This window comes from Anomalospiza imberbis, chromosome 15 (genome assembly GCF_031753505.1).
Source record: "Anomalospiza imberbis isolate Cuckoo-Finch-1a 21T00152 chromosome 15, ASM3175350v1, whole genome shotgun sequence".
Taxonomy (NCBI): domain Eukaryota; kingdom Metazoa; phylum Chordata; class Aves; order Passeriformes; family Viduidae; genus Anomalospiza; species Anomalospiza imberbis.
Window position 1 is genome coordinate 13497871 of NC_089695.1, and position 27551 is coordinate 13525421.

Below are 27551 nucleotides of genomic sequence, written 5' to 3' on the forward strand. Positions count from 1 at the left end.
TGCAGTGAAAATGGACACAGACACACGCAGATTTGCCATTTGTATTTTATAAAGCTTGTTTTAAAACTTCTGCATGTTGTGAGGGTGACAACTTCGAGTGTTGCTTATTTTATCTCTGTCTGTGGAAATTGCTCCCTTTGATCACTGCAGAGGTTTGGGAACGGATGACATTAAAAATTATCCTTGCAGCTAAAAATACTCAGAGATTTGCTTTACCAACAGAGGGAATGGAGATTAATTTGATCAGCACTCCTTAGTTTCTAATTCTGTGTGTTACTGCTTTGACCCATGCTAAACCTCAGCTTTGTTCTTATGGATATTAAGGAACTGTTCTGGAAATACATTCAGAAGCCCAAAAATTCATCTGTGACAGGGATTGGACCAATACTATGACTTCAGTTTTCTTCATCTTAAACCTACACATTTTATTCTTCTCATGCAATACAACTAGGTCAGCATGGACAAATATTTGCTCCTCTTCTCCCTCCTGCTTCTACAGCCCCTAATTTTACAATATGCTTAACAGGTAAACCAGAGTTTCTGACTGTTTTTTCCTGCCTTTCTGGGTTTCTTGCATTATAAACACCTGAAAAGTAGTTAAGAGGATGAAGAACTTGGGATTCTGACTTTGAAAACCATTCTATAGTTATTTTTTTAACAGCTCTGTAATGACATTTCTTAAAAGAACAAACCCTTTTGGACATATCAAAAATTTTTAAGACTTCGTCTGGCATTTTGAACAAGCTTAATCCAGTATTAAAGAGTTGAGGTTTAGAGCTGGTATTTTAAATGTTTGTAAAGACTAGTTTTTATTTTTTGTAAAATAAATTTTTAAACCAGGCTTTGTTTTGGATTTTCCATCAAGCACTAGAATTTCCACAGTTGAGGCTTTGGAATCTGAATTTGGAAGATACGTGCCTGAAGATGCTCAAGTTTGTTTCCTTTACCATTTATGATGTGCTCCTGGGGTAGCTCTTAGTAAAATGTCTTTTGAGCTTATTGTACAGTAGCTGAGGAAAGCTGAGCTGAAGAGCTCTGGCAGAGTTGTATTCTCTCCCTCCTGGTCTCTCAGCACAGCTCACAGTCTGGTGCAGTATTCCTGCACTGCAGAGTGGCCACTTAAAGGGACAAACTTTTGTGTGAAGTTTTCTGCTCCATCTAAACTCCAGTGATTGCTGTTGTAAGTGCAGGAAGGCAGTTTGGTTAAGCACTGGCTCCCCCGCCTGGTTTTCAGATGCTTTGTACCGACTTCAGCAAATGCAAATTGGTGGCAACACTTCGCTGATTGAACACATCTACAGCAGGATCTTGTTTCAGTCTAACCCCTGGCTTTTCACCTGCTGCTCTTGAAGTTGTTCTGAGGCTTTACTCAGCTTGAAGCAGGAAATCTATCAGCATTGAGTTTGCATTTTGGCTGGAAGAATGGGGAACAGCTTTTGATGTAAAAAATCCATCCTTTTAATTCTTAAACAATAATCTTTACTGTACTTGAAACTTTCTAAATTCATGATGCATACTCTTCCCCATCAACTTTTCTTGCTACACTTAAAACCTTGCTTTAAAAATGACTAAGATGCTGTGTTCACCAAGGCTTATGCATGCTTGTGCTTTTCATAGAAGTTACTTTTTCTAACAAAGCCTCTTAAGTAAGCTGTAAGAATGGTCAAAATACTGCACGTTCAAGACTGCAAAATCCAGGACTGGTTTTGACACTTTCTAGAACAGCACCGTTCTGGAGAACTTATTTCTGTACATCAAATTAAATACCAAGTCATGGTGGTAGAAGACTTTATTTAAAGGAGAGAAAATAAACTCACAATGCTTTTTATAACAATACTGGCCTAAGGGTCAGTTTGCTTACAGAAACCATTGATTTTCCTGAGGGCAGCTATTCTTCCTCCTCTGCTGAAAGACTACACAGCTGCTCAAAACTTTCTCTTGCATGTAAATAGCAAGAGCTTTCATTAGCAGAGTGTCCAACAAATAAAAAACTATACAAAAATCAGTTATAACAGTTCACTCTACTGCTTTTCAGTTTTCTAACAGTCTCCTTAAATAAGTATCAGTGGATGAGCACAAGTGGATGTGTATAAACTTGACATTTTGGATCAGTAACAGCCACAGCCATCAAAAGAAGCCGTCACTTGAAGAAAGAGCAGCCTTAGTGTTAAGTAGCTGGAGGCAGCTCAAGGGAGACAGTTTGGTCTCCAAATGTCATGTCAAGAAGCTCCTGCCAGCCTTTTTGTAAACACCAGCACCACCGTGTTTCCTAAGGAGAGCCAGAGCCTCTTCCTGCAGCTCAGGAGGACACTGGGATCCAAGGTGAAGGAGCACGAGGCAGCACTCCAGCACATCAGGGAACGGGAAGACCTGCAAAAAAAGGACCACCAGGTGATGTCTACAGTGTATATTACAGGTGTTCAACATTATCAGGCAGCTCTGTAAAGACACTGCTTTGTAGCATTCTCAGAATGCTACAGCATTTTCTATTCACATTTATCCAGGTTTGCCCCCTCTTGCCCAATCACCATGGTTACATATGTTTGAATGTGTGATGTGTACTTTCTACAGTTCCTAATCTACAAAGGCCATTTTATAGATTAAATTTTTGATTTCACTGTTCCTATTTTTTTCCCATACATAAGTAGCAAGGGATTACTCTTAAAATGCATGGGATGATCCATACAGGATATCTCAGTGAGTTCTCCCACACAGTAGTTTAGCTAGGCATTCCAATTGCATGGGGAAAATGATACTTGAAAGAAAACCACCACCCTGCTGCCATGTGTCAGTTCTCTCTCAAAACTGCCACAGGATCACAAGGAACACCACTGGTCCTTTCTGTTTGAAAGGGATTCTGTGATAAGGCTGCCCTTACAGAATGACTTTTTTCAGGACTGCAATGGCTCTTCTGAAAACTTACCTTTAAATTGTCTGGGAATTCAGCTAATTTCTGCTTCGCTTTCAGAAGCTGCTTTGTGAGCTCAGGGAGTGTAATCGGTTGCTTTGCTTCATCTTTGCTGTCAAGAGAAGAGCAGGTGTCATGAGTAACTTTGTTAGGTGACTGTAGCCTCCCCCCTGGACAAGGAGCACAGAGGAGAACTGGCTGAGTGTTTTATGCTCTAACTCTTTCTTGCCAAAGTCCCAAACCAATGTTCAACAAAGAAAACCCTTAGATCATGCTTAGCCTTTTCATTACCCTCCCTTTTTCAAGCTGCCCTGTTTATTTACTGTAACAACACCTCATGCATCACAGAACTATTCAGCTGCACTGAGCTTATGCATGTGGTGGTTCAGCCCCGGGGAAATGCAAGATTTCTGAGCTGTATATCCAAGTGTTCCTGGGTGATGGGCTGGAGATTAGAGGCAGTCTAGGCAAAACAAGAAATTTCCTGCACAAACACACAAAAATGCAACACTTTTCAACACACTCATTCCTGTGCCGAGTCTTACCAATTCATCTGGTTGCTGTCAGAGCATGGTTTGTCTGATTCAGTCTCTGAACTCTGTTCCAGGTTGCTTCCCTGGGTGTTTCCATTTGTGTTTTCCTGGAGATTGTTCCTCTGCTGCTGATGCTGGCGGATCATTTCTGCTAAAGTCTCCTGGACCTCAGCTATGTCTCTCTGGGTGTTCTGCAAGGCAGCCATCTCTTCTGAAAGGAGCACTTGGCAACCCTTCAGTTTTGACTGTCTGTCTGCCACATCAACTGAATCAGTTCTTGAGTCACTCTGTGTCTCACTCTTAGGAACTTCAGTTGTACTGCAGAGGTTTTCACCCATCTCAGCTGCAGTTTGAACCGTTTCCTCAGGAGATGGGTCACCTGAAATACAGCCCTTCTCAAGAGCTGTCTGCTCACTGGGACACGGCACAGCACCCAACACAGCCTTCTGCAGGCCAAGGGAGTCTTTGGGTGGGTTCCACCACAGGTCATAGAGCAGTCTGTAAGCCACAAAGCCCTCCAGACTCCTGCAGGCATCCATGCTCTGAGAATTGGTGCTGTCCAGTTTGTCTCTCAGGTCATCACAGCCTAATAATGAGAAAAGGATTATAAATAGTTCATAGAACTTTCCAAAGACAATAAGCAGATCTGGTAAATGAACCAGGAAACCCTGGAAACCCAAATCAGGGATCTACTCAGATGCTGCCAGAGCAGTGCACAAACTATGAAAGTAAAAACATCTTTGGCATCTTTGTGAACACAATACTCTGTTCTAGCTAAAATGTTCTTAGCAGCTACAGCAAATTTCCTTGGTTTCAAACTGCAAAACACAAGAGTCACATAATCACAAGCCACAAACTAAATGCACTGCGTAACCTAAAGAGAATGGAGGACAAGTTGGAGTATGTGTTGCTGTGAAATGAATACAGCATTCTAATGTCTCCCTCACAGAAGAGAATTCACTCTGTTTCCTACATCACTCACACCAAGTGACACAGCTGAGCTTCCTTCCAGTGTCAGGAATTTTCATTGCCCAGTGGCCTTTGCACTAGCCCAATTCCACAAGCTTCCACAGCTATGCCTATGTCTTGCTGCTTCCAAGCATTATTTAGCCTAAGAACATTAATGGACACAGCTGTGCTGGCAGGAAAGAGCCCTGTCAGTGCCAGAAGAGACATAAGGAGAGACTCACCCTCAGGAAGGATGATACTGCAAATCTCCTGCATCAGAGTGAAATTCCCAGCATCAAAACTGCGGGTCACAGCCCCAAGAATACTTTTCACTGCCTCATCCCACGTACCCAAGTGACAGCTCAGGGCTGCGAGGGCCAGGTCATGGGAGATATGGAAAAGCACCTAAAGGGAGCACCAGAGAGCACAGTTAACAGTTTTACTGCAAAGTGTGAGCTTATGGCAACTGTGGAAGAGCCCAGAAGCACATGACTTGACCAAAAGCAATTTTTGTGACAATGCAATTTACACTGTCTCCTTCATGCAGGACACAGAACATTTCTACATCACCTGGAGCTGTACAGTCAGCCACTGTGCTTGCCTGTGTCTTAGTAAACAGATGAGAAGTGGGAGCAGTGACTCACTGTGGTCACAGAGAAGAGCTGCAGGAGAACCAGTCGATGGACAGACCTTACAAACTAATTTGACAACAAGCAGCCCTACCTCCCCCTAACAGTCCATTACAAACTCCTGAATCAGTGCTGAGACTACTCAGCTCTGTCCATCACTCCCAGCCAGCACATCTCAGTGACCTCAGTGCTGACCCCCAACACCCTATGTCAGTTTTTACCCTGCACAGACACAAACTGGTGGCTACACAAAGCTGTCCCAGTAGCTGATCATCTCTCTCCCAAACTAAAACTCCATCCTGCAGCAGGGTGCAGACATCAGTTCCCTGGGAATGGCTGCTGCAACTCCACAGAGTGGCTGGGTTTACTGCCCACCCCCAAGTAAGGATTTGTGCCTGCACAGATCAAAATCCATTTACCTGCTTTGGGTGTGTGTTGCTGGTTGAAGGAGGATGCTCAATCGTGCGAAGCTGCTCCTGTGCACACGTGGCTTTTTCAGTGGTGTCCATGCCCAGCACATTCTGCCACACTTCTGTCACCATGTCAAAAAACGGGGCCTCTCTGTTCAGCTCCCAGCTGTGGTAACAGGGGGGCACGGGGCTCTTTCGCTCACAGGGATTCCTCTCACTGAGGCAGCTGCAGAGCAGTTCGTTCAGGCAGAAAACCAGTCTTTGTCCCTTTAACAAGGAGGGGAAAAAAAAGCACTGAGCTGTTGCAACAAGAAAAACAATCCCTTGCTGACCCCAGCAGGTAGAGTGACTTCAGAACATCATGCCTGGTAGCAGCTGCTTGGTGACAGAGCCTAAGGGAAGTCAGAAGGAAACCTCAGAGCAAGCCAAGGTAGCCACCTGCTTCTCAGTCCACAAAAAGATTTCAAATTTAAGCCTCCAGCAGCTGCAGTTCCAGTTGGCTCATTTGTTCCTTTAATGTAAACAGCAAATTCTTCTTTCTTCTTATGATCAGTATTACAATTAAAAGAAGAATCCCACTTTTCTCTACAACCTCCCATATAAGAACAAGCAGAGTCTACACACCTCCCCACCATGACCATTCCAATATACTCCCAGAAAAATATTTTGAGGCAAAACCAGCCCAAAGGACCACTAGTGGACTATTAAAAAATGGGAAGTGGTGCCAAGTTATGTCAATCTGCAGAGAGACAACACTGAAGGAGGTGGAAAGGAAAGGATCAGACTCACAAATAAAGTTTTATGCTGCTGAAGGACTTCCTGAGCTCCCACCCAGTTCCTGGATAACAGCAGGTCTTGGGCACATCTCAAAGACAAAGTTGCTGACAACTCCTCCTCCCCAGATATCAGAGCAAGCTCAGCAGCAGTTTTAAGAGATGCCACATCTCCCTTTTTTGACAACACTTTGACTGCATCATAGGGTGAGGAAGCTCCCAAATAACTGAAAAAGATAAAAGCAAAACAAGTTGATTGGTACTAAAGTAGCTTTTAAATTGTATTGCAACACAGTAGCACAAATACACAAATGAAGATGAGCCTGGATTTTCCACAGGTTCTCAGAGCTCTCACCACTTTTTCTTATCAAAGTTTACTACAGACATATGGTGAAAAATCTGATGCAAAGCCAAAAGGGGAAGTCACACAGCCTTAAAGTCAGGACTGAAATCTCTGGTGGTCTGCATGCCACACATGGCTTGGATGAGCAATAAAGCTAAACAGATTCAGGAGACAAAGGTTATATGCAGCTGTTTGTCCCTACTGGGGGACAAACCCCAACTGGGTTTCGTTCAAATCCTTTCACAAGTGTGATACCCACAAAAATGCCAGAACTAAAATCAGCATCAAGCAGGGGACACTACTCCAGACAAAATAGTTCAAGAGGTATTGGTAATTTTGGTAGTCATGAAGTTAAAACACCCCAGCTGGAGCAGGACAACCAAATGACCAGGATATTAGCTAAGGCTTCAAGAAACTCAAGATGAACTGCTGCACTGAATGTTTTAGTGGAAATGTTGGAAATCTCACGTGGTCTTTTTGTAGACAACCTAATCTTAGACTTGCTAAACTTGCTTTCAAAAACTTCCAGTAAGGTCTGTGGAAAGAGATGGCTCTACTGTAATGTGGCATTTGGACTTTCTGCTCTGAACTGCTCTCTGGAGCTTCTCTTCCCACCTACATTAGAGGAAATTTAGTGAGATCAGGCTCAGAAAGCACCTCAGACAACCAACAACCAAGGGCAGTTAACAGATTTCAACTGATACAAAACCAAGAACCTTCTTTGTTTGAGGCACGGAACCAATTCTGTCTTCTCCCCAGCAGCACTCACCATTTGGCAGCCATGGAATAATGACCATCTTTCTCCAGCAGAGCTGCCCAGCTGGTGTACAGGTCCTTCAGAACTGGATCTTCTGGTCGCAGCCTGGCCTTAGCCATTACAATTGCTTCCCTAATGCACATAAGAGAAACCAGACAGAAAAGTTAATCTGTGTGTAAAGAGTGAACCAAAATGCTCAATTTACCCCACAAAAAACACAAGATAAAGTGCTAAACATAAATATACAGCAACCTGTAAAAATTGTTCACTTTCAGGAGCTCGATAGCCTCGTAGACTTTATGGATGGACAGGAGATGGGTGGCAGCCTTCACATATTGCTCCTGAAAACACAGCTGCTTGGCAAAGGCTTCCACTGTCCAAACCCAGGCCTGGTAGCCAACTGCAAAAGAGAATACAATACTATTGGAGGCAGTTTTATAACTGGATTAATTCCTCTGTGATATCATCACTGGTTTCTTCAACATGTACCTCTCTGCCCCAGGTTAGTTTTTATTTCTAAACCATCCTAACACAAATCAATGAAATAGGACAAAACTAAGGCTTGAACATGACTGCAGGACTTCACTGCCAGTAAAGAAACTTAGAAGCATATTTAAACCAGCAGCAAGCTGTAAGGACTGCTGATCGTGTCACAAAGGACTAATTCCTGGATTTCTGTCCAGAATCACCAGAATGAGGGGACCCTTGGCAGCCAATCCCACCAGTACATGTGGTGCAAGAGCAAACATACCCATGGGTGACATGGCTACGAGCTGGTCTGTGAGCTCCCCTCTCTCAGCAGCTGCCTGGAGGACACCCTTCATGTCTCCTTTCCACAGCATGAGCTGCTGGAAGAGTTCTGCGTGTCCATTCTCCAAGTGATGCTTTCCTGTTGGAAGCAAACACACTTCCCATCAGCATGAGTGCAACAGCATCATTTGTCACAGGAAAATAGCTTGGCAAAAGGGAAATCATTCAAGCTTAAGATAAGGCAGGTCTGCATCTGAAAGGTGTAAAAACCATCTGGGAAAAAGATGTATATTCTTCTCACAGAGAGCTGCATTCTTAATCCTAGACTGCAATCCACAGTAAAGAAAACTCAAGCATTTTTCCCACTTGTTTTCTACTTCAATATAACAGTTACAGGGGACATACTCTTTATGCCACTTGCCTTCCATATCAATCATCTTGTGCAGAGAATCCCTGTCTGTGAACAGCCCCAGGTGGATGCAATCCTTGAGGTCAGGGGACACATCTTCGTTATTATCTAAACCAGATAAGAAGAATGAATATTTAGGATTTAACACAAAACTGGGAACTGGAATGTCCCAAGTCACTGTACCACTCAAGTGCTGGCAAATACTTCTGTCTTCTACTTTCTTTCCTGTACAGCAGATTTAATAATTTGCTGGTCAACACTCAGATCTAAGTTTGATATCACACCAAGTCACACTCTTTGATAAAGGTGAGGATTTAAAAAATGTGCTGTGGTTGAAGTCAAGTCCCTGGACACTTGATTTTGATTACCTGACTCTTAAGTATTTTAACTTTTATACTGATACCTTTAGTTTTCAGACATGCAGCCAGCCTCAAGCAGTCCTGATGCAATTCTTCTTTTGATCTGTGATCCATTAATGTGGTGAAGGGCAGAATAGAACGAGGCTTCCTCTTCTTCAGAGATGCATCAGGAGCTGAAAAATCAGACACATTTTAGTCACTGCTGCTGCAGTTACACCAGAACCCCTCAAACTCTTTCAAAAGCACCCTTTTCTTTCTCTGGCATTCATTTGGTGTCACATTAGGAAGGGAAGCTGCAGTCAAACAAGTCTAGAACGGGGAAACTCTGCCTTGATACAGGACTGTTAAAAATCCCTGAAACACACTAACTTGGTTTCTCTTTAGGTGGGTCCTTTTTCACAGGAGCAGCTTTCTGGGTCACAAAAGGCTTTGGCAAGCTGAATGAAGAATAATCACATGCAGATGAAGATGTATCCTTGGACACTGTGATTTAAAAAAAGGAAAAGCAATGAATGGAAATGCACACAGAATAATTCACATTCTGTTACATTAATTTTGAAATAGACAGAAAACAAGCTTTGTTTTGCCATAGAACTTCACAGCTTTTTAGGGAAAGGAAATACCAAGAAAACAGAGAACTGTCAGAAGGCTAAATGAGATGTCACAAAACACCAATACACATCAGTATTACAAGATTTATCAGTGCTGATCAAAAATGACATTGTTTCAAGCCAAACAAAGTAACTCTGACCTTGAGGCCAGAATCTTGTTATATAAAGACAGTCCCAAACTAGTTTAGAAAATTATAAAAGGCATTCTAGAGCCTTTTTCCTTCAAGTGGACAATTTCAATAAAACCAAACAATGAGAAAATCTGCATGAAAATTAAACTTGGTGATGGTCTGAGGGCTCAACAGTCTGGGAAACATTGAACTAAGATGATCTGATTATTACCAGTCACAGAGACTTTATCAGCTAACTCTGCCTCCTGAGCTTCCTTTTCTCCTTCGTGGTCTGACACTCCATTTTCCTCCAGCAGCATTTCCTTCATGCTGTCATCTCCATTCATGGCATCATTTGCATCCTGCTTGCCGGGGCTCTTGCCTACAGGCTTTTTCTTCTTCTTGGCTTTGACTTTTGGCTGTATACTTCTTTTCTTCTCTAATTCTATACTCTTTTTGCCTGTAAAAGGTGCAAGTTTTAGTGTATTAACTGTCCATATCTCAGGATCAACATTTAGTTTCCAAATAAGTACACTCAATTTAAACCTAGACACAGTTTATTCCTGAAGAGGAAGAGGCAGGGTTGGTACTCAGCACAAGAACGTGCATCATTTCAACATGGCAACTCCCCATTTCCCAGCTCCAACATCACCTTCAGGGAAGATCTTCTGTTTGAAAACACTCACCCTGAGGAGGCCGTGTGTGTTCCTGCTTGGAGATGTGCCACTTGTGAACAGAAAAATCATCTGCTCCTGTATAAACACAATCTGGATCCACTGGTGACCACTGGACACTCAGCAGGCGGCCCTGGTGCCCTCGGTAGTTGCAGAGTGGCTCTTCCTTCATCACATCCCACACCTTGGCAACAGGAAAGAAATGCAATCACTCAAAGTCACTTCTGCACCTAATACTCTGCATTTTCTCATGATTTGCACAGGCAGGAACCGCTCTTTTGGGATTTTGCAGGGGTACTTCAAACACCAACATGCAAAAGGAGAAAATGCAGGGCTTCCTTTGTTTGCACTGATACAGCTGCACAACATCTTTCTTCTCTAAGGATCCAAAAATGCTAATATGAAAACCTTAATGACCTTGTGAAATCAATTCACAAATCACAATAATCTGCATATCAGGTATCCAGAATGAGCAGATGGTTAGCAAGGGTAAACTTAAAGTGCTTCAACAGTTTATCTCACAAAACCAGGTTTTGCTCTTTGATCAGCTATGGAATGGATGGTTTGAAATACAATTCTGAGGTGCTTTGGACAATACCTCTGCAGTGCCATCATAGCAAGCAGACACCAATCTTCCCTCGTGGTGGGGGCTCCAAGAAAGACTTGTGATTTTAGCTGTGTGCCCAGCCAAAGTTCGAAAAGGCTCTGTTATTGTCAAAGGATTTTCTGAAGAGTTCTCTGAAACAAAAAAGAAAAATTATTAAGGACAGTTAGAAAGACAAAACAGAAATAAACAAAAAAAAAAAAAAAAAAAGATGCCAAGATTTGGAATATAATCTGCACTGTTACCTACAACATTCTTCAGATTATGCACATAAATGGTGGCATTGATGGAGCCTGAAGCTATCAAGTAACTCAGCTCTGGCTGGGTCCCGTGCTCATGGTGCCAACGAATGGCATTGATCAGTTTGTGATGCTGCTGGATAGTGCAGAGCAACTTCAAGTTTGGTGCCTGAAATATTTCAATTGAGCTGAAATGTAAGAACAACAGTGTAAGAATTTCAGAAGTTGGTGAAAATGGGAACTTTTTTTGTTATCTTGCTCGAGCAGAATTGGAGCATGTGAATTAGAGTAACTGAGTTTCTGCTTTCTGGATTCAACTCACACCCTGGTTTCACTGATCAAAAGTGCATTTCTACCATGAGTGGATCCTTGGAATAGAATTTAATGTGATAATGAGGATCCTCCATGGCAAGAGCAGCTACAACAAATAACAGCAGGGAACTCTATATTATCATGATTCAAATACATCAGCACTGAAAGAACAGAGACAAACCAGGACAACAAAAAGTACTTTTGCTCCACCACAGTGACTGCAGTCAAGATCAGCACAGGCACCACCTCAGCCCACAAAGTGGGACATACCCATCCTCATTGCCAAGAGCCAGGAGTTTGCCATCTGGTTTCCAGCTGACCTCTGTACGTGCAGGCAGCTTGTGCTGCAGAAAGAAGACACAGTTATTGCCAAAAACTCTTAAATCTCTCTCACATACATTTAACAGAGCGAGGCTGGCAACTGGACAGAGCTGCAATTAGTCTGCAAAATGAAGAGTCATAAAAGTGTCTGTTGCTTTTGTAGCAGTGACATAAACCTGAGCAATTAAGACTGAAATAACTGATGCAAGAACCAGTGATTTGTTTAGTTCTGAGAAATATTTAGAAGTTTTGTCTGGATTCCAGTAGGGCATTGATGTTTCATATCCTTACACTCCTTGGAAAGCACCAGACATTGCAAGCAAATTTTTTCACACTTCAAAGAAAACCAAAGTTTACATTTAATTATCCCTATTCATTTGAATTCAGACAAAAGCAACTTACAATTTACAACTCAGATGCCTAAATATGATCATTTCAATGCCTCTGACATTACTCTCTTAACCCCCAGAGAGTCTTAACTCAAGGAAGAAGCCAAAACCCAGCTGATACAAATCAATACCCTTGGACTGACTTCAGCTGACTTGAAAGAACTGAAGATCCAACCCACTTCACTTATTTTATACATTCAGCTAAGAAATGACTGATCACATTTGAGAAGGTACTCAGTGATCACCAGCCACTCTGCACTGGCTGCAGTATCAATGGAAACAGCCTCCTGCAAAATCATGATTGTTTTTAATGAAAAATTTGTTTTAAAAAGTTCATGGTCGAAGCAAGGGAATTAAAGGAATTGAGGTAAATAACTCATGCATGCCTACCACACAGTTTAAGCCAGAATATATTCAGGATATCATTTCGAGTGCTTTGAATCTGGAAATATCTTACTATTTGAAACAGTCACAGTTTTAAACACAAACTCTATCCTCCATTTACCTTCCCCAAGTAAATCACAGTGTAGGAAATTAAGCAACTGATGCCAGAAAAAAATGTGCCATGTTGACACAGGAGAAAATAAATACCAACCACCCTCTTCAGACACAAATATATAAACTCTTTAAATAGTTTGAGTCAGTGTCACTGAAGTTCATCTGTGGACACTGAGGGGTTCAAGTTTTTTGTTAAAGATACATCAAAAAGGCAAAATCAGAAACTTACAAGGCCATGGAAACTCTGGCATGGTTACTATGAATCCATAAAACCCCTCAAATTCATACTCACTTTAATTGAATTGGTGTCTCTGATGACTTTGTTGATGTCATTTGCTTCTCCATTAAGCTTCCAGGGATTGTGCTGAAAAACAATTCCTTCTCCAGCACAACTATATAAAGTTACAGAGGGCTGTTCACTTTCTTCTCCTATCCAACAGAGAAAAAGAGCAATTACACTCTGTTCTTCATCACTCTTCACAGAACTAATCTCTCCCAATATAAATCAAAGCATTATTTCAAAAAGGCTATATACATCCTTCAATTGCCTGTGGTCCAGCAGCAGGAAATTCTCACAGTACAACCTCTAAAATTCTTATCAACAGATCCCTCATAGCACAAAAACAATAAAATCCCCTTTAAATTTTAGTCCTTAAAAGAAAAAAATCCCAGGTTATGTAAGAAGGGCTAAAGTTCAAATGGCAGAAACTCTGGAACCAGTATTTGATTTGATGCAGTTGCTGCAGGAAGCCTGTGAAGTTCCTGGCCATTAACATCCTGAAGCAATCCCAGAGGTGTGGGGCACTACTCAAACCTATTTGCTGAAGGTACCAGAATTCACAAACTAAAAGAGTTTGTGGCCTTGCAGAACTGTTAGCAGCTCCTCAAGCAGAACACATTCTTAGCTGCCCTAAAGGATTGCCACCAAGCAAATGGGGCTCCTTCTCCTAAGAAGGGAGGGAATAGCAGCTTCCTGGCATCTGTGTGCTCTGCATGGACATCCTGCTTTGTCACAAGGTGCTGGAAGACTCACCAGAAATCAGAGGAGGAGTTGGAGGACCCCAGGCTAATGTGTACACTGTCTTCTTGTGGTAAGTGCTGGAGATCTGAGGTGGCTTGTTCTTAGCACTGGGCAGGAAGATAAGGAAGCAGGGGCAGTCAGATTTCAGCAAATGGAAATGAAAAGAAGATAAAATCAAAGCAACATACTTGGGACAACAGGTGCTTTAAGACTCTAAAGCCATGGCTCAACCAAGCTTTCTTTAACACCTTCTGTAGGACACTACTAAAATTGTAACACAATTGTCCTGGTGAGCTTCCCCTCCCTGCTGCTCCTCCTTCCCAGAAAATGTCTTTCTGGGTAAAGTCTTCCTGAACTGATGTCCTCCCATAGGTGATCTCTGCTCATGCCATTTTAAGTCTACCTTAAAGCCAGTTCACCTCAGGAGCTCACAGACATGATGAAAATGAAAAAATGCACTGAAAATCCAACTGTTTGACTAATTTGAATTTAATCTCACTCATCTAACAGCAAAGATATCCCTTAGGAAAGACCACACCACTCCAGACTGGTAATACACCAGCAGGATCTGACACTAATGAATTTGAAAGCTACTTTTTCACCTGCTGGACAAGGTGTCAAATATGCCAACTTTTCCATCATCTGTTCCAAAAGCCAAGGAGCCTTCCTTAGTGGGATGCCAGGATAACTGCAAGAAAAATATAAAGAGATACAAAATGACCTAAGTTACAAACACTTTATTGCTAAATAATAAACAAAAGGAAAATGCTGAAACTGATGAGGAAGGACTCATACCACCCTTCCAACCACAGCCACTTGATTTGTTCACTCTGCTCTGAGTATCAAAGGCTTTCTCCCTTCCAGTTATGATGGGATAAGATGCAAGGGACTAAAATCATTAAAATGCTATTTGATACTTACATTACAAAACAGAAATAGCTGCCAGCTATTTCACCAGGCAGTAGCTTTTGACCAACCAGTGGTTAAACCCCAACTGAAGACACCTGTGTTGGTTGTATTGGCTTTTTGTACCCGTCAAACTTCCTAGCAGAGCAAGGGCAAACCATGGGCGAAGTAAGGAAGAATCATGAAGGAGAATAAAAGTGGAAAAGTAACATAACAGCCAGCTGGACTTCAGCTTATTTCCACTAAATGTAAATATAAGCTTCTAGGATTGTAAATAGCTCTAAAAACTTGTTGCCAGATTCTAAAATGTATTGTATACAGAAAGAATTGAGTATAAAATGAACGATGTGGCTTTATCTCATTTTAGTTGGGACAAACCTTCAGAGTGAAAGAGAGAGAAAAACATACCAGGAAAAAAAAAAGATAAGGGGGCAAAAAAACAGGAATCCAAAGCACACTTACTGCTGTAACCTTGGACTTTATGCTTTGCCAGAAGGTTTTAACATCATAAATGTTGTTGATGGACAAAGTATTCCACACTCGGATCATGCTGTCCCCAACCCCGATGGCGAGGCAGCCTGTGTCCACAGGGGAGAAGGCAAGGCTGTAGACAAACCCTCCAAGGGAGGGCATGGTCCAGCTGCAGTCCAGAGTTGACAGATCCCAGCATTTCACCTGAAGAATATTTGAGGAACAAGGAATGGTTGAATACAGAGTGACTGACAGGACAAGAAAAAACAAAGCAGAAGTGAAATGAAGAATCAAAGGGTTAAATGCAAGGCATGGCAGGATGTGATCTGCACCCAGAGGATTCCATGTCACAGGGCTGCAATAGCTGCAAGACTGGAATGGACATAATGCATTTAACTAAGATTCTCTTCCAATTTCAAAACAGGAGACACTCTGCTGCCTGTAAAAGACCAAAGATTGAAAAAAAAAAGACCCATAAAAACAGATGCATTAATTTGTACAATGAAATGAATTTAAGAAGGAAAACCAGGCCTTTAAAAGTGAAATACAGAGGAAAAGAACTGGAAAACCCCTTTCATTAAATGCTTACTATTCAAGTCCAGAATGTCATAAGCATTCACTGCACCGTGGTAAGAGACTGAGTTTATAAACTAACAGAAACATACCCAACCTGTGCTCAGAACAACTGGCAAGAAGTGATGTTATAAAGTGCTAAAATAAACCCACTTCTAGAGAAAAACTGTGGCCCTAAAAGGGCTAGTCTCACTCAAACTGCATTGAAGAGGCATTCTTATGCTAATTTTTAAATGGTTCTTACATCTCTGTCCATTGAAATGGAAAAAAGGAGCTCTCTGTCTTGGTGCTTCACAGAACTGAGATTGAACACAATTCTGGAGTGGTTTTGTCCTTCTGAAGATCCCAGAAGAGTCCACTTGCGTTTGCCAGGCTGGGTCAAATTCCAAAGGAGCAGTTCTCCTCTGCAAAATTGAAATTTATTTAAATTTTTCACTTCAGAAGAACAACACAGGCCCTATATAGACTATATGACAAATATACTGCAAGTACACAGGAGTAATTGATTCTGCAGACACCTGTAAAAAGCTACACACCCAAACTCCAGCTGAAAACTGCCATTTTTTCCCAGTAGATGGGCAAAACCACAATTAGTGCTATTAGCAGTCAATACTCAGATTGTTAGACTAATTATGTGACAAACAGTAATTCTCTCCACTCTGAACTCTAACTCTTGGCCTGTTTTCTCCTGTAACACTGGGAAGGAAGGAAGAAGGGGGTGTCTTTTCTACTCAACACTTCCTCCAGTAGGAACAAATGACTCTGCAGCTGCTGCTGGGTGCCCCACTTACCCAAAGCCACTGGACACGAGGTCTGAGGGGTGGCCAGCAGGCCAGTGGACAGTCAGCCAGATGCGCTCCTTGACCGCCGGGTCCACGGCTCCACCTCTCCTCTTGGTGGGTGGCAGCTTCAGAGTCATCACACCTGCAGGACCAGGAGGCATCACTGCACCTCACACATCCAAATTCTCAAACAGACAGAGGAGTCCTGGGAATCTGCAGCTTTAATTGCATTCCCCATGCTTTCAGCACAAACAAAGGTTGAACTGAGTTTTCCAAAATAATCAGCTTTGGGCAGACACTTGACATGGAAAATTTCAGCCTAAACTGTCTGAGTTCAACAACATTATAAAGCAAGGAAAAGAAAAGCAAGGTCTTCTCATGGGAAAATGGGAGGCAGCCAGATGGTGCTCCCCATCCCACCTGTGACACAGGCATGTGACAGCTGACATCATTATGATCTTACCACTGGTTATCCAGTAATTTCCATGATAATACATTAACCTCATAAAATATTGGTATTTTGGGCCAAAGTCTTCCATGCTTAGTATTTGGCCAAAGGCAATTTGCATTTCAGGAGCTACTCCACACCTTGTTAGTGTTTATCTCTTACTTACTAAAGGCAATTTGCATTTCAGGAGCTACTCCACACCTTGTTAGTGTTTATCTCTTACTTACTCCTGCCTCTGGTAGAGCTCCATATCCGTATGGTTTGATCCTTGCTTCCAGAAGCCAGGTAACAACCTTTCCTCGTGGCTGTGTCCTGTGTCAGCTCCCCATTTGGAACCTTGCCTTCTTCTGAAGGAGCTGCTGAATAGCATGGAAGTCATGTTATTATGCTTTAAAAATCAAAGCTTCATAAAAATGAGCTGAAAATTATGTTGATTTCTATCAAAACATAGTTTATTGAACTTACCAGTTGCTAGGCTAATTACTAACCTTCTGTAAAAAAATTCAGTCCTCTAGAAGGACACTTACATGAATTAAAAATTACTCCACAAGTTGTTAATCATGTTCACATACCCTGGAGCTCATCCTGCCAAGCAGGTAACCTTTCTTCCCCAGGCACGGGGCACCAGGCCAGACAATGGATTTCGTCCTCGTGGCCCCTCAGCCGGTGCACAACTTCTCTCTTCCTGCTGATATCAATTATCACCACCATGCCATCCCTGTAGCTGAAAGCAGAGATTTAATTTAATGAGGGGATTCTTGGATGCTTGTGGAATAGTATCCAAGGTGATTTACATGCTCTTTCCAGGGTCACTATCACTCTATTACAGAGAACCCAGGCTGGACAATTACATTTTTATAGAATTCTTTGCCTTTGCAGGTTTATCAAATATAAATGTCATTTCTAATTTGTTTTACTCCAAAACTAAAAGAACAGCCACCAAGACCTCTTAAAATTTACTTTTCAACCATGCACCAAAACCTCACAATTAAATTATTGCAGAAGAAGAGAGGAAAACAAAGCACAAGGAAAACAAAACGTTAAGTAATGAGCATTTACCCAATGGCCACCAGGTTTTCATGATGAGGAGAACAGGTGAGGCAGAAAACTGTCCTGGGCTCTGGGAAGAACTGCTGGCTGTCACTTCTGTTGTGCCAGTAACAAACAATGACACCTTTCTCATCGCCAGACACAATCAGATCTTTCACAAGAGGGGACCAGTGCAGTGCTGAGATGGCGTTCTGAAGAAAGAGCATTGGGAAGGTTTAAAGCTGCTTTACTGTCACCTAACGCAGAGAAACAGCAGGCCACCATCTGTGAGCAGTGCCCAGCAGCACTGTGCTTTGTCCCCCAGTGCTCCCTTCATTCCGGCTTTAGAGGATGGAGGAGATGGGCACTCCTGAGCCGCAGGAGCTCTTTAAACACACCTTCAGTCTGTCCCACCTTCAGTCTGTCCCACCTTCAGTCTGTCCCACGGCAACTGACTGAGATCATTTAGGCACTGGGGTCTGTGCCTCCAGCTCTTTGTTTTCCAGCCTCAGTCTCATTACATGGATACGACAATGGGAAGATGCCAGCAGCTCACATCCCCGGCAGCAGACCAAGAACTTAATGTTTCAGCTCACTTTAAAAGCTTTTTGACCAATCACACAAAGCAAGAGCATATTGACAGTAGTTCTGTCCAACTACTATAAGCATATAACCTTTGGTTAAAACAATGCTCGCTTATTTCCAATACAACACCTGCTTGTAAGCCTTAAGATACAAGGCACAGAGCTCCATTATTAAGATTAAAACTTCCTAATATCTCGCTAAATGTACTTTTCTGTAACTGAGGGAGTTATTCTAGCCGAGCATTAATACACTGACCATTGTTCTGTTTGTCCTTATTTCTACTTCTTGTATAATTTTTCCGCTGACAAATCCTATGTCTGCTGCTTAGCTCTAATCGCAGTTCTGCTGTCTCTGAGGCCTGCCTTTTGCAACTTGTCCAAAACCTGGTGATTTTCAGAACGGCCACGGGATTGAGCGGCAGCGAGCCCAGAGCCCGGCTCGCTCGGCTGGCAAGCAGCAGCTAATTACGGGGAGGAGCAGCGCTGCAGGCTACGAACAAAGAGCCGCCCAGGAGCGCGGACCGGTTCCACCACACGGGTTTGAAATTCGCTTTTGGGCAAAGCAGCGCGGCCGTGCTCTGAGTGCGAGCCCTGCAGCACCGCGGCCCGTGCCCGTGTCCCCACCTGGTGCAGGCCGTACTCCAGCACCGGCGACAGCGTCGCGCTGTCCCAGATCTTGACGCTTCCGTCATCCGAGCTGCTGGCGCAGAGGCTGCTCTGCCCGGGGCAGTGGCAGAAGGCGAAGCCGGAGATCCTGTCCGTGTGCCCGATGAGCTCCCCTGCCGCGAGGAGGAGGAATCGTCACGGGCCACCCGGGGCCTGCCCACCCTGGGCTCGCGGTGGCGGGGAGGCCCCGCAGCCCCTGCACAGCGCGGGGGCCAGGGGAGGTTGTGACGGTACCGTAAAACGCGGGCGCGGCGGCGGCGACATCCAGCAGGCAGACGCGGTGCCTCGCCGCGAAGCCGAAGAGGCGGCCGTCGCTGCTGGCATCGCTGCAGCGGCTGCTGTACCAGTTGGGGGAGGCGGGCAGCGCCCGCACCCCCGCTCCCGCTCCCGTTCCCGTCCCCGTTGCCGTCCCCGCCGCCATCGCCCCGGGTCCCCCCGCGCCGCCCCACGTGCTCCCGGTGTTGCCGCCGAGCGCCGCGCGCGCCGCCGCAAACTGTCGCAAACCGCGCTCCTGCCCGTGCGCCCGCCCGGGGCGCTGCCGCAAAGCGAGGCCGGGAAGATGGCGGCGCGCTGGGCGCTGGGCGCGGGTGAGGCTGAGGGGAAGCGGCGCTGCTTTGGGAGGGTCTCGCTGCAGAGGAGGCCGGCGGGTTGATCGGAGGGATGGAGCAGCTCTCGTGTGAGGAAAGGCTGGGAGAATTGGGATTGTTCATCCTGGAGAAGAGAGGCTTCGGGGTGACCCAGTTGCAGCCTTACAGTGTCTGAAGGGAGCGTCCAGGAATGATGGAGTGAGGGTATTTATAAGCGCCTGGAGTGACAGGATGAGGGGGATGGCTTCAAACTGGCAGCGAGTAGGTTTAGGTTAGACACTATGAAAAAATTCTTCCCTGTGAGGTGGGCAGGCCCTGGCACGGGTTTCCTGGAGCAGCTGTGGCTGCCCCTGGATCCCTGCCAGTGTCCAAGGCCAGGCTGGATGGGGCTCGGAGCAACCTGGGACACTGGGAGGTGTCCTGGCCATGGCAGGGGGTGGGACTGGGTGGTCTTCAAGGTCCCTTCCAACCCAAACCATGCTGTGATTTTACCATTCTGTTCATGCCTCCCTCCCTTTCCCTTCCCTTCAGGTGCTGCCTGGGCACGGGGTCTCCTCAGCTGGGCACGGCCAGAGAGGTGAGTCTGGCTCTGCCACCCGTGCCCCGGGCAGTGGGACAGGCATTGCCCTGCTTGGCTACCTGGGGCTGGGCTCTGGGGGCCCCTGGCTTGGCCATCCCACCCAGCCCTGGAGCTGTGGGTCACTCTCTGCCCCTGTGGTGTGTTTCTGTGTATTCAGAGCTTGTGCCATGATGGAGGTGTCTCTCTCCTCATTTCTTTCTTTTGGACATCCGTGTTCTCTCTGACTTCATAGTTCAGGTCACAGTAATGTGGTATCTGTGCTGTCCCCAGTCACTGCTTTCCTAAAGTCACTGCTTTTCTCTGCTGAAGCTTCCCCTCATTCTGGAGGAATCTCTTAGTTGTGCTGTAGTGTCAGAGTCCAGCACATCCCTCTGGCTGCCCTGGCTGTCTGGAGACCCTGGCATGAAGTCAAAAACACCTGTGGCTTTGATTTTAGCCCGTGGAAAAAGCTGTCAATTTTATATGAGGGATTACAAGTCACAAGGGTTTGAGTAATGTGATATTTAAACTAACACAGGGTGGAAATGTAGCATTTTGGGGTTTTTAAGATAAGGGGTTCAGGGGACAAGATGGAGGGATTTGGGCATGTCCTGACCTCCTTCTTGCCCTCCATGTCTTGCTGTGATAGTGACACTTTTCTGTTGGTTTAAGGTAGGGACACACTGTCCAACATAAATGTTAGGTATTGGTAATAAATTGTAAACATAGTGTAGGTAACTTTTGATATAAGAGGTAAACACTGCCCGAGAGGGCACAGCAGAATGTTATGACCTCCTTGCTAGCCAGAGCTCGGCAGGTCAGAGAGAAAATATTACAGATAAGAAGAAATAAACAACCTTGAAAGAGCAACTGGAAGCATTCCAGACTCCTTCTTTAGCTGCATTTGGGCTAAGAGAAGCAAAGACTCTTTTTGGATCTCTCTTGGGGTCACCCTGACCTGTAGGAACCCCGAGAGAGAGAGAAATCCACACTGTAGGAGCACTGGAACTTCCACTTGCATCCCTGCAAATACCTGAAAAAGTATTCCATGATATTGAAATATGTGTATTATGCTAATTTCTGCTCACATGTTATTGTGAGCAATGCTGTACACCGCCCTTTTGGCATGCTCTGTTTGCCTGTTGTTTTTAAGATGCTTTGCACACGTTGGCCACACACACAAAGACGTTCAAGGCTCAGTAAAACTCACAGTGTTTGGTCTTGAACTCATCTGTTTCTTGTAGTCACCAGTGGCTGCCCACTGCTGCTTTATCCAGGCAGCAGGGGGCAAAATGTAGCTTGGTTTTTCAGAATCTGAGCTGAGCAAACTGCCTGAAAATGGATTTCATTGCTATCAGCTGTCTGGTTTTTGCATTGACTTGATTGTGTTTTGGAAGTAGTTTAGAACACCTCTCTTTTCAAATGTCACGATGTTTATAAACCTCTAATGCTCTGAGATACTCAGCCCCTTGAAAAGCTAGAAATTTTCACTGCTAAATATGTCGTTGGTAAAAGTTAAATAAGTATGGAAAAGGTACAAGTGGTTTGTGTGAGTTCTGAGCCCCACAAGAGCATCAGAACAGAGGTGGCTGTGACTGTGTGTGACAGTCTGAGGACACTTAATGTGGAATCTCACACCAACATTCATGGCTTGCTTTAGGAAGCTTGAGTCTTCTTGCTGAATTAAAAAGCCCTTTCAGCATCAACTATAAAGGATTCAATAGTTTGGTTTTTTGAGTATACAAATGTGCTGGTTCTCTTTTTCAAGACAGCAAGTTCACAGTTTTCCAGATAAACTGGGCAGGGACAAAGAACTCCTGTGTTCAGCAGCTGAGGCTGTGGTCTTGCCTTGCAGGTGGCTGGCATCTGGCAGCCTTTTTCCTCTGTCATGCATCCACACCAGCACATCTCTGCAGAAAATTGGGAAGTGGGAGAAGAAGAACAGGATTGTTTACCCTCCCCAGCTGCCTGGAGAGCCTCGCAGACCAGCTGTAAGGATGCACCTGTGAATGTCCTCACCTGAGAATGTTTAGCAATTTCTGAGCAGATTGTCACTGTCTGCACAGGGCACTAGTTTGAAAGCTTGTTTGCTCATTATTTAGGATTGTATTCAGTTTGGCTGTGTTGTAGAAGTTGATATCACTTGGAATGCTTTCCATCTCTAAATTATATTGGAGCCTTGAGTTCCTGGGAGCTGATCACCTACTCAGTGTGTGGTTCAAGCTGTAAGGGGCCCATCCTCTGTCTGTAGAAGTTTCTGAACTACAAGGAGGTAGAAATTGTACTGTCAAGAACTGATATTCTGGAATTCCATTGTTAGCATTTTTCTTCATTAGGAATGGATGTGTTGTGGCTTCTGTTAGACACACTGCTCAGCAAAGTAAAAGCATTTACATCTGAAAAGAAATGGGTTTTTTTAAGCAAGTATTTTGTGGGCCATGAGCATTTTTTGATTGCTTTTGTGAACATTGTGGCCTAGGACATAGAAATCCCTGCTGTGGAGTGATGCAGTGTGTATGAAAATGCAGCTATTGACAGACTTCTTTATTAAATCGGTGTTTTACCTGTTTATCAAGAGTTCCATCTCTTTCAAATTTGCATTGATGTTAGATGCTACCAGCTGCTGCTGGTCCCTGTTAGCAGTAATGTTAAATGGGTCTGTGGAGGCAGCTCTTTGTGCTAATCAAACTTGAAACCCTCTTCACTTCTCAAGGGCTAATTTGAGTTCATTCTGGTAATATTGTTTATTTGCTCTCCCAGTAAGTTGAGTTGACAGCAGGGTTATATTTTTAAGGCTGAATGGGCATGTCAATCTTTGCTTCTAAAGTCGGGAGAATGAGAGGAAAAGATGGTGATAAACCTTCTGATTATCCTTTTCTGGGACTTCTGCTAAGTGTCATAAGATTAAATTAAAATTCCCTGTGTGCCAGCACCTTTTTTTAGTGCTTTCAGTTTCAAATGTCAAAGCTATGCCTGATGTGCTGTTCTCATAGTAGGCAGAGCCATTCTTATTTTATTCCTAGTAAGAAAATAGATTGTGGAGCAGACATGGATGCTCCATTCCAGTTTTCACAGCAAAATTACTCATCCTTTAACTTTTTTTTGCCCCTAGGAAATATATCACTGTAGGAGGGAAATAAAATACAGCAAAGATAAGATGTGGTATCTGGCAAAACTGGTAAGCAAAGAGTACTTTGTGCTGTACTTGAGAGAATGCAAAATTTAATTACTGTATTTGTCTTAAGAGCCTCATTCAATCACAGTTTAATCAGCATCTTTATAGCAGAGTCCTGGGGATGAGCATGGATCTGGACAGGGAATGGCTGTTTGTAGTTGGTTTAGCTGTAAGGTATTACACTGAAGAAATGGTAATTAAGGAAATGACAGTATTTTTGTTTTTATAATAGCGGTATAATTCAAGTATTGTCTTCTGAATAAGAGAAAGGAAATACTTGTAAGTGCAGAAGTTAATTTTACCACTTTGATTGCAGATAAAAGGAATGTCCATTGATCAGGCTCTCGCTCAGCTGGAATTCAGTGACAAAAAGGGAGCAAAGGTGATCAAAGAGGTAAATAGCAGTATTCTTTAACACTCCTGGTTTCCAGAAAATCAACATCTGTCACCAGAAGTTTGGAGGCATTTCTGCTTCTGTGGGTTTTTGTGTTTCAAGTAAGCCTGTTGGGAGCACATTCTATCAACATATTTTTGTTGCAGTCAGGTGATGTTGTGACTTATGAATATGTTGGGGTCACTTGTGCTGGGTGTTCTAACTTGTCATGGTGATAAATTCCACGTGGGTGTCCTCTCTAGCAGTGCTTGGTGTTAAGTTCATGGTAAAAGGTGCAGAATCCTGGTCACTAATGGCTGCTACATCTGTGTGCTTTGGTTCTTAAACTGTGAGAGATGAAGGAGAGGACTAAATTCTGTAAAGGCACAAAAGCTTTGAATACACTGTGGTAGTTTGGATTCTCAAATTAGTCATTTTCTTGGCTGAAGCGTTGTTTTCTGGTATAATTATGGCAAAGAAATGTCCTGTATTAGCTGAAAATATTGAATAGACCAAGTTAATTTTGCCCACCTTGGAATTTATTTGTAGTCAGATGTCTAATTACACAAAGGTCTATGGAGGGAAGGCTGATAAATGCTGGTGGAAAACATCTTTTCCACTCCCTTTCCTCCCCAAAAATGTAATAAAATTGTCCTGAGGCTTTTTCATTCTATGCAGGGAACTTCTTTATGTAAAAGATGCTTGTCTTTTAACAGTTTTTATCTTTATAAAATACTTATTCTATAGCTGACTTAAACTTGCAATTTCTTTCATATTATCTAGAGATAAGAAATAGCATTCTTTAAATTCCTCCTCAATATTTCCATTTCTTTTCCTTTTGTTACAGGTTCTGTTAGAAGCACAGGAATTGGCTGTAAGAAAGCACAATGTGGAATTCAAATCAAACTTACACATAGGTACATTTTTAACATTTAGTGCATTAAAAAAAATGTCATGCTACTCTATCCTACCCCGTGGAAATGTGTTATATTTAATAAGATTTTGATGCTTGAAATCACCAGAAGTGAATAGAGGACAGTTTCTGCTAAACTTAACTTTATCAAAACATGAATGGCACAAGTTTGCAGCATTTCTAAGATACGTGTATCCATCTGAGAGTGGAATTTCTGCTCCCTGTTGAACAGGACGTCCTGAAGAGGAAGATGCTTGACACAAATCTGAAAGATTGAACAACAAGAAGCAAATGGTTTCCAGTTTTTAATGTTGCCAGACAGAGATGCTGGAAGCTTTGTCTGTGGCTAGTACAACTTGATTTGCAGGATCAAAGTTAAACTTCCATCAGACACAGTATAAAAGTAAATGGGTAATGACAGCAAAGTTCTTAATAAAAAGACTTGTCTGTAGATGGTTTGCAGGATTAGCTTGTAATAACTAAAGTGCTTTTTAGCCTAGAAAATGTTAGAGAAATGTTTACTCTTAGGTGTTTTGAGGCCCAAAGAAAAAAAATTACCATTTTGTCTAATAGGGGATAAATTTTACTCAACTGACCTCATAAGCTTAAAGTCACCTGGACTGTAGAGAGATTTGATTAGAATTCTTTGGAGCTTTCCACACCTCTGCTACAAGAAGGATCAGCTGTAGTGCAGGACTGGATGTGCAGGTAATGAAAATACCTGTGATGAATGCAATAAAGGGAGAAAGGAGGGAAAATGAAGTCTGTAAGGCTTTACAGGAATTCATGAGACAAACTACTGAAAGGCAGTGAAACAAATACCACCTTCAGAAGAGCTGTATAATCTACTAAGTGCTCAGTGTGATTTGTCCTTCACCACATATTTATCTTTGTGTGCCTGCTTTCTAAATTCTCCTTTTTGGTGCTCCTGAAGAGTGTTAATGCAGCTCACGGGTTCCTCTGTAGCAGTGATCTGCTAAATGTAACAGAAGAAAGATGGAGGGGAGAATCCCGAGTAGAATTAACTTTCTAGAAGCAGCCATGAAAAATACCCTGGCAAGACAGGTGTTTTATTGCAGCTGTAGCAGTTTGTTCTTGACTGAATAATCTTCTCTCCCCTGTCCTTTTTCCTTCAGCGGAGTCGCAGACGGGTAGGGGCCGTTACGTGAAGCGGCTGCGGTGCCACGGCAAGGGCATGTATGGCATGATGAAAATCAGCAGGTGCCACTACTTTGTGAAGCTGGTGGAAGGTCCTCCTCCTCCCCCAGAGCCACCAAGGACTGGCTATGACCAAGCAAAGGAATATGTGCAGCAGCTGCGAAACAGAACCCTTGTTCACACGCTGTGACACGCTTTAGTGGCTGTATAGGTATCTCGTGTTGGGCAATGTAATTATATAAAGGAATCATTAAAGTCATGGTTTAGTTACATCTTTGGTGCTGCTGGAGCTGGATGATGTGAGAAAAATCAGGGGTTTTTCCTTATTTGTCAAGTCAAGGGTATGGAGAAATCTTGGAGCAGCAGATGTTACTTTTTCTGAGTTACTTGGACCACAGCATTCAAGCTCAACTCTGGACTGTCAAATCTAAAACATATGGTGCTTTTATAAAGCTTGGTGATTCTGCTATGTATGGTGGGCCTTTTATTGTAAAACTGTCTGCATGACAGTCATGCTGTAAGATCAAACCTCAGACTAAAATTTGACATCTTAAAATAGTTACAACATTGGAAGTAAACAAGTAACAGTGGACAAAACCATGTAACAATAGTATTTCAGAATATCAGACATCAATTTTTTGTTTATCTGGGCTGTAACAGCCTTCGCGTGTCTTGGGCATTGTGTCTGGGAGAGGGAAATAAAAAAATCCTTGGAAGTTCAGGTTTTGGCAGTCAGTAGGTGGCAATATTTAGTTTGTCAGAGAAGAGGTAGCAGTGAAAACTTCCAGAATGATCAAACTCTTTTGGATTTTGCCCGTGGCATTAATGATCTGATACAGGCATGGAGTTCAGGCTGTTCTCTCTGGAAATTCATTGTGGGTAACAGGCAAAATATGGAGAAAAGCTTTTTTGGTGAAGAGTGAACTAATTCTGCATTGTCTGGAAACAAATTGCTTTTGTAACATTGAGGGAAATGAAACACTCCATGGATTTAATATAGAATGGCTTGTTGCATATACAAATCAGGCTTTCAGTTCTCTGAAAACAATCCCATTTTTATCATTACTTCTTTGAAGAGAAGAAGACAGATTGATAGGGGGAATCTCATTTTGCTCAGTCAGATTTTCAAATCAAGATGGTCAGAGTTGAACATCAGCATAAAAACAGAATGAGCAGCTGCTTGTACATGCAAATGTCTGATATGTAGAGCTTTCTTTTCCATTCTGGGAACATTGGAGGGGGAGATAGCTTGCTTACCTCACTTGGGTCTTTTTACTGCAACAACTCATGGTAGCTTTTCTTACATGTGTTTACTTTGATCAGTATTGGATAATGGGGAAGGGACAGTTCTTCTAAGGAAACAAGTTATTTTTATTGTCTTAACAAAGGTTGCTACAGAGTGATTTCTTTTGGCTATTGAAGAAAGGGTTTCATGATGTTTAGGGTATTAGGGGACAGTGAAGTTACACAAGAAGCACATTGAGAGCTCAGTACCATTAATGGGAGTCTATTGCAGTCTGGTTCTCTGCAGTGCACTTTCAAACACATTTCTTGCTGTAAAGCCACGATTTAGTAACTTGCCTGAAAGGTGTTTTCTGATAAAACTCTCTATCTCTGCAGTCCCTGATGTGTGTTTGAAGAACTGTTTCTGTTGTACTGTGATAAACAGCTGTGCTGGGCTCTGCCAGCTGCCCTTACACTTCTCTGTCAGAGTGAATCTCTTACAAGT

At 43.2% G+C, this 27551-nt stretch overlaps 2 protein-coding genes across 3 annotated transcripts; one reads left to right on the forward strand and one right to left on the reverse strand.

Moving 5' to 3' along the window:
• Positions 1-1771: 1771 nt before the first annotated feature.
• Positions 1772-19492, reverse strand: GEMIN5 (gem nuclear organelle associated protein 5). Of its 2 annotated transcripts, none has more exons than XM_068206009.1 (28): positions 19292-19492; positions 19016-19170; positions 17838-18019; positions 17351-17502; positions 17006-17134; positions 16340-16472; positions 15793-15952; positions 14967-15179; positions 14201-14286; positions 13611-13705; positions 12870-13006; positions 11640-11713; positions 11064-11245; positions 10813-10952; positions 10227-10398; positions 9773-10000; positions 9189-9302; positions 8864-8992; positions 8473-8568; positions 8053-8190; positions 7554-7701; positions 7314-7433; positions 6218-6428; positions 5438-5695; positions 4632-4794; positions 3454-4027; positions 2924-3020; positions 1772-2370 (listed from the first exon to the last, which is right to left on the reverse strand). In XM_068206009.1, the coding sequence occupies exons 1-28, from the start codon at positions 19476-19478 to the stop codon at positions 2215-2217; spliced, it is 4629 nt and encodes a 1542-aa protein (XP_068062110.1). In that variant the 5' UTR covers positions 19479-19492; the 3' UTR covers positions 1772-2214. The 2 variants fall into 2 exon arrangements, with proteins under 2 accessions (XP_068062110.1, XP_068062109.1); XM_068206008.1 differs by having other exon boundaries at positions 17006-17137.
• A 74-nt stretch (positions 19493-19566) lies between these two features.
• Positions 19567-26092, forward strand: MRPL22 (mitochondrial ribosomal protein L22). Its single transcript, XM_068205979.1, has 7 exons — positions 19567-19644; positions 20176-20221; positions 22059-22194; positions 23316-23381; positions 23695-23772; positions 24599-24668; positions 25801-26092. The coding sequence occupies exons 1-7, from the start codon at positions 19617-19619 to the stop codon at positions 26010-26012; spliced, it is 636 nt and encodes a 211-aa protein (XP_068062080.1). The 5' UTR covers positions 19567-19616; the 3' UTR covers positions 26013-26092.
• Positions 26093-27551: the final 1459 nt, after the last annotated feature.